A 5216-nucleotide genomic window follows, 5' to 3' on the forward strand; every position below is an offset into this window, starting at 1 on the left:
AGGCTATTTGATGTGACGCTACAGAAATCCCCGAAACGTGTGTGTGTGTGATCATGAAACGTTCCTACTGAGGAATATCTGTGTAACCATTGAACCGGCTATGAACTCAAAGGAAAAAACAACCAACTCCATAATGTACCTGTTGATAGATTTGGCTTTACTTTAAAAATGTATATTTCAAATTATGGCTACTAAAATTAACCATTATCACATTTTTTTTATTCTAGATTGAGAATGTCTTGTAAAAGTTCAAGGTGTTTCACTCCTATTACATTGTGACCTAACGGATGTTGCTGCAGCAGTGATGTTTTATTTTCTCAAACTTGCAGATTTCAGGATTTAAAAAAAAATCAGATTTGTATTTCCAAATGCAAGAACGTGGGATGACTTTCTAAAAAGATCAATATTGTTGTTATCCCAAGGTCTTCTGTAGTTGACCTGTAAGGTCATCAGGAAGTAGGATGATATGTTATACATTTAATATTTTCTTGCCTTTTAAAATGTCCACATTCATACTAGAGTAGCTCATTTCACCAAGGAAAAGATTCAATCTGATCTCGTTTTGTCCGCTATGCACGTTTTTAAGGCCAATGTTCGGAGACCACATTCACGGTAAACGCTCCATATGGTCGGCCCAATCGAAAATGACCGTAACGTCTAAACGCACGTAAATCTTTCCGCGGTACAGATCGAATCTAGGCCCAAGTCACAACTAGTGAATGACAACTTGAGTTCCGACTCCAAATAAACCTACCCCACTACACTGACGTGCACCAGATTGGTTTCATTTCCTGGTTCAATCGGGCGGCTATAGCTGAGCCAGTATTAGACTGTGTCGAGCTGTAGAAACTCGGGAGCTCACGCCTTGGAACACAACAGTCCTGGATAGAAACCACTTTATTTAATCGTTTTGAATCAAAACAGTTCTTGCAACCCATATCAGGTAGCAGCGCTCATCCATAAATCACAATGTAAAGCAGATATCTGAGAGCACAGCAACACCATAATCCCCGAAACTTAGTTTTTTAGAACAATGGGTGTAATAGAACAAACTACATCATTTTTTAAAGTGCTATAAAGAACACAATCATGTCAAACCATCTCTTCTTGAGAGAGTTGATATTCATTCAATGCTTTTTATTACTCCCAATTAAATTTAAAACGAGATGATAACTGAGCTCTTCTAAAGGGTTGAAGGGGAATAGAATCACCGCGACACCGATCGCTCTGTTGAGACCGCTTTGCTTTCTTGGTAGGCAGAGTATTTTTCCCGGAACTCATGCAGGAAGTTGTATTGCTGATCAAAAGGGAAATTACAGCAACATTATAGACAATCCAGACAAACAATACATTAGTGGTTCCAGACCTGTTTCTGCTCTCTAGACAACTCATGGAATTGTCATGCCCAACTTTATAGCTCGACAATGACAGCAATGGAGTTCGCACAAGAGCACAAACAGATCTGGGACCAGGCTTCTACAATAATAAGCGATTTTTTAAAGAAAGATTAGAAGTATCTCATCACCTTGACTGTCTGAATGGCCCCGCCCCCTCTGTGCTCTCTCAGGATCTCGATGGCTTTGTCGGGAGTCATGGAGACGGACAGCTTGAGCAGCAGACAGGCAGCAACTGTTGAAGACAGACCGACGGAGAGAGACATCCCGTTTAGAGTCATGTTGTTGACGATGTTGCGACAGAGACACCCGTTCAGAGTCAAGAAAAAATAAAAATAACAACACATACTTAGTCCAGAGCGACCCAGGCCTCCGTAACAACTGGGGAGAGAAGCACAGAGAACATGAGTAGTTAAACACTTGTTCGTTTTGTAAAGACAAAAACCTACACTTTAAAAACAGAAACCACCATCGCAAATCTTTTGATTTTGCGCCAATATGAGCTAAAATGAATACATCAAGTCAAACGTGAACTTCTCAACAAAAAAAAAGGTGCATAATTGTATTGCATGACACCATCCGTAATCCATACGAAATACTCTTTCCTACTCACTGGATGACAGTCTTCCTGTTGTTGTGTAGGTTGGCCTGCAGTGCCTCCAGTATCTGGCAGCAGTGCTCCAGGTCGGGGGTGCCCCCGTCAGGGAAGGGCAGGTGGTGCACCCGGAGCCCCTGCAGCCTGTAGGCCTCCAGGAGGCGAGGCACACGGTACTTATGGAGCTCTCCCTGGTACAGAACACAAACACATCCTCCACCCCCTGGTTCTGCAGCTCACCTGGACAAAAGACGTGAAGATATATATATATATATAATACTGTAGGTGTCCCCCAAATGGTACCCTATTCCCTTACAAAAGTACACACATTTTAGTCATTTAGCAGACGCTCCTATCCAGAGGGGTGCCATTTGGGACATGATGTCATCAAGCCGATTCAGAACAACACTACATTATTGCAGTCACATCGGCCTAGACTGCACCGAAAAGACAGAATAATCATCCCCCCCCCACCACCCCGACAATGGATTGCCCATGCGGACAAAGACATAACAACCCATCCGGTCTAACCATAGCCTCTCTTAGGGGAATTAGCCTACTATTATGAGACTTCATTTCACGGAAATAGGTCAACTTACCAACGTCTCGCTGTAAATTTCTTCGGATGTCTTTGAATTTGCACCCTGGCAAAGGACATATTCCAATAAACTGGGAGCACTCCGCTGCGGACAGGGGCAACCTGTCAGGGAGAACGGTTGATCCATTTGCTACCAGGCCCATTAGGCTACAGTGGCTTGCAAAAGTATTCACCCACCTTGGCATTATTTCTATTTTGTTGCTTTACAACCTGGAATTAAAATGTATTTTTTTTTTGGGGGGGGGGGGGTTTGTATCATTTGATTTACACAACATGCCTACCACTTTGAAGATGCAAAATGTTTGTTATTGTGAAACAAACAAGAAATAAGACCAAAAAAAACTGAACTTGAGCGTGCATAACTATTCACCCCCCCCCCAAAGTCAATACTTTGTAGAGCCACCTTTTGCAGCAATTACAGCTGCAAGTCTCTTGGGGTATGTCTCTATAAGCTTGGCACATCTAGCCACTGGGATTTTTGCCCATTCTTCAAGGCAAAACTGCTCCAGCTCCTTCAAGTTGGATGGGTTCCGCTGGTGTACAGCAATCTTTAAGTCATACCACAGATTCTCAATTGGATTGAGGTCTGGGCTTTGACTAGGCCATTCCAAGACATTTAAATGTTTCCCCTTAAACCACTCAAGTTTTGCTTTAGCAGTATGCTTAGGGTCATTGTCCTGCTGGAAGGTGAACCTCAGTCCCAGTCTCAAACCTCTGGAAGACTGAAACAGGTTTCCCTCAAGAATTTCCCTGTATTTAGCGTCATCCATCATGCCTTCAATTCTGACTAGTTTCCCAGTCCCTGCCGATGAAAAACATCCCCACAGCATGATGCTGCCACCACCATGCTTCACTGTGGGGATGGTGTTCTCGGGTGATGAGAGGTGTTGGGTTTGCGCCAGACATAGCGTTTTCCTTGATGGCCAAAAAGCTCAATTTTAGTCTTATCTGACCAGAGTACCTTCTTCCATATGTTTGGGGAGTCTCCCACATGCCGTGTTTGCTTATTTTTTTCTTTAAGCAATGGCTTTTTTCTGGACACTCTTCCGTAAAGCCCAGCTCTGTGGAGTGTACGGCTTAAAGTGGTCCTATGGGCAGATACTCCAATCTCCGCTGTGGAGCTTTGCAGCTCTTTCACGGTGATCTTTGGTCTCTTTGTTGCCTCTCTGATTAATGCCCTCCTTGCCTGGTCTGTGAGTTTTGGTGGGCGGCCCTCTCTTGGCAGGTTTGTTGCGGTGCCATATTCTTTCCATTTTTTAATAATGGATTTAATGGTGCTCCGTGGGATGTTCAAAGTTTCTGATATTTTTTATAACCCAACCCTGATCTGTACTTCTCCACCACTTTGTCCCTGACCTGTTTGGAGAGCTCCTTGGTCTTCATGGTGCCGCTTGCTTGGTGGTGCTCCTTGCTTAGTGGTGTTGCAGACTCTGGGGGCCTTTCAGGACAGGTGTTTATATACTGAGATCATGTGACAGATCATGTGACACTTAGATTGCACACAAGTGGACTTTATTTAACTAATTATGTGACTTCTGAAGGTAATTGGTTGCACCAGATCTTATTTAAGGGCTTCATAGCGGAGGGGGTGAATACATATGCACGCACCACTTTAACGTTATTTATTTTTCTTCATTTCACTTCACCAATTTGGACTAGTTTGTGTATGTCCATTACATGAAATAAAAATAAAAATCCATTTAAATTACAGGTTGTAATGCAACAAAATAGGAAAAACGAATACTTTTGCAAGGCACTGTATGTATAGATACATGGGTTTACCTACTTGATCAGTGTGTGACCAGGCCAGTGACCTTTGCCCTGAGTAATGTGTCAGTGAGAAACTTGCCAGGAGATCTGGAACGGCGTCAGCTCCTCTTCACAAACTTCCTCTTCATCAGATGATGAATCAAACTCACTGGTCCTCATTGCTGCTGGCTGAGGGTTGGGAGGAAGGTATGTCAGTCACGCACATTTTCATGACATTAACCGCTAGCTAGTTACTGTAATGACAGACCAAGTAGATACACTGGGCCACTTTCGACTAAACACACACCCCATGTCTACAAGACCGTCTTGGTCAAGCGCTGTTTCAAGTTAACGTTAACTCCTGTAAGATCTCTCATATCTGTGTTAAAGGGGAATCAGTGATATAAATTAATTGTTAGGTAGCTAGATAATGTTTTGATATGAATGATCCACGAGCTAACTAGCTGGCTGACCTAGCTATGGACTTACCATCGCGCTAGCTAGCTGACGCTAATGGATTGCTAACTATTTTTTATGGCAACGTGAGAACATTGCCTGAAGTTAATCAGAAGCTATTCTGAACTAAAAATTAAATAATTTCTTACCAAATACACCATGAATTGATGTGCCAACCAATGTTGACAGCTAGCTCCTTTAGACAGATGGTTCGCGAAAGCTAGTCAGCTCCGATTTAAAAACACACGAGCGTCCAAACCAGCCAATCAGATCCACGCTCTACTCGACCACGCCTATGGGGGCACTCGATTTACGCCCCGGAGTAGCCCGCCCCGGAGTAGCCCGCCTCGGAGTAGCCCGCCCCGGAGTAGCCCGCCTCGGAGTAGCCCGCCATTCCAAACAATTCTTTCATTTTAATTTTTTT

At 43.4% G+C, this 5216-nt stretch overlaps 1 protein-coding gene across 1 annotated transcript; it reads right to left on the reverse strand.

The window, feature by feature from the left end:
- Positions 1-1122: 1122 nt before the first annotated feature.
- On the reverse strand, positions 1123-5048 carry cdkn3 (cyclin-dependent kinase inhibitor 3). The gene is given in 8 exon segments (XM_041847332.2): positions 1123-1297; positions 1526-1629; positions 1744-1775; positions 2008-2182; positions 2185-2229; positions 2589-2689; positions 4437-4525; positions 4942-5048. Coding segments are annotated over 8 exon segments (648 nt in total). The 5' UTR covers positions 4954-5048; the 3' UTR covers positions 1123-1207.
- Positions 5049-5216: the final 168 nt, after the last annotated feature.

The sequence above is a fragment of the Coregonus clupeaformis genome, chromosome 25 (assembly GCF_020615455.1).
Source record: "Coregonus clupeaformis isolate EN_2021a chromosome 25, ASM2061545v1, whole genome shotgun sequence".
Classification (NCBI taxonomy): Eukaryota; Metazoa; Chordata; class Actinopteri; order Salmoniformes; family Salmonidae; genus Coregonus; species Coregonus clupeaformis.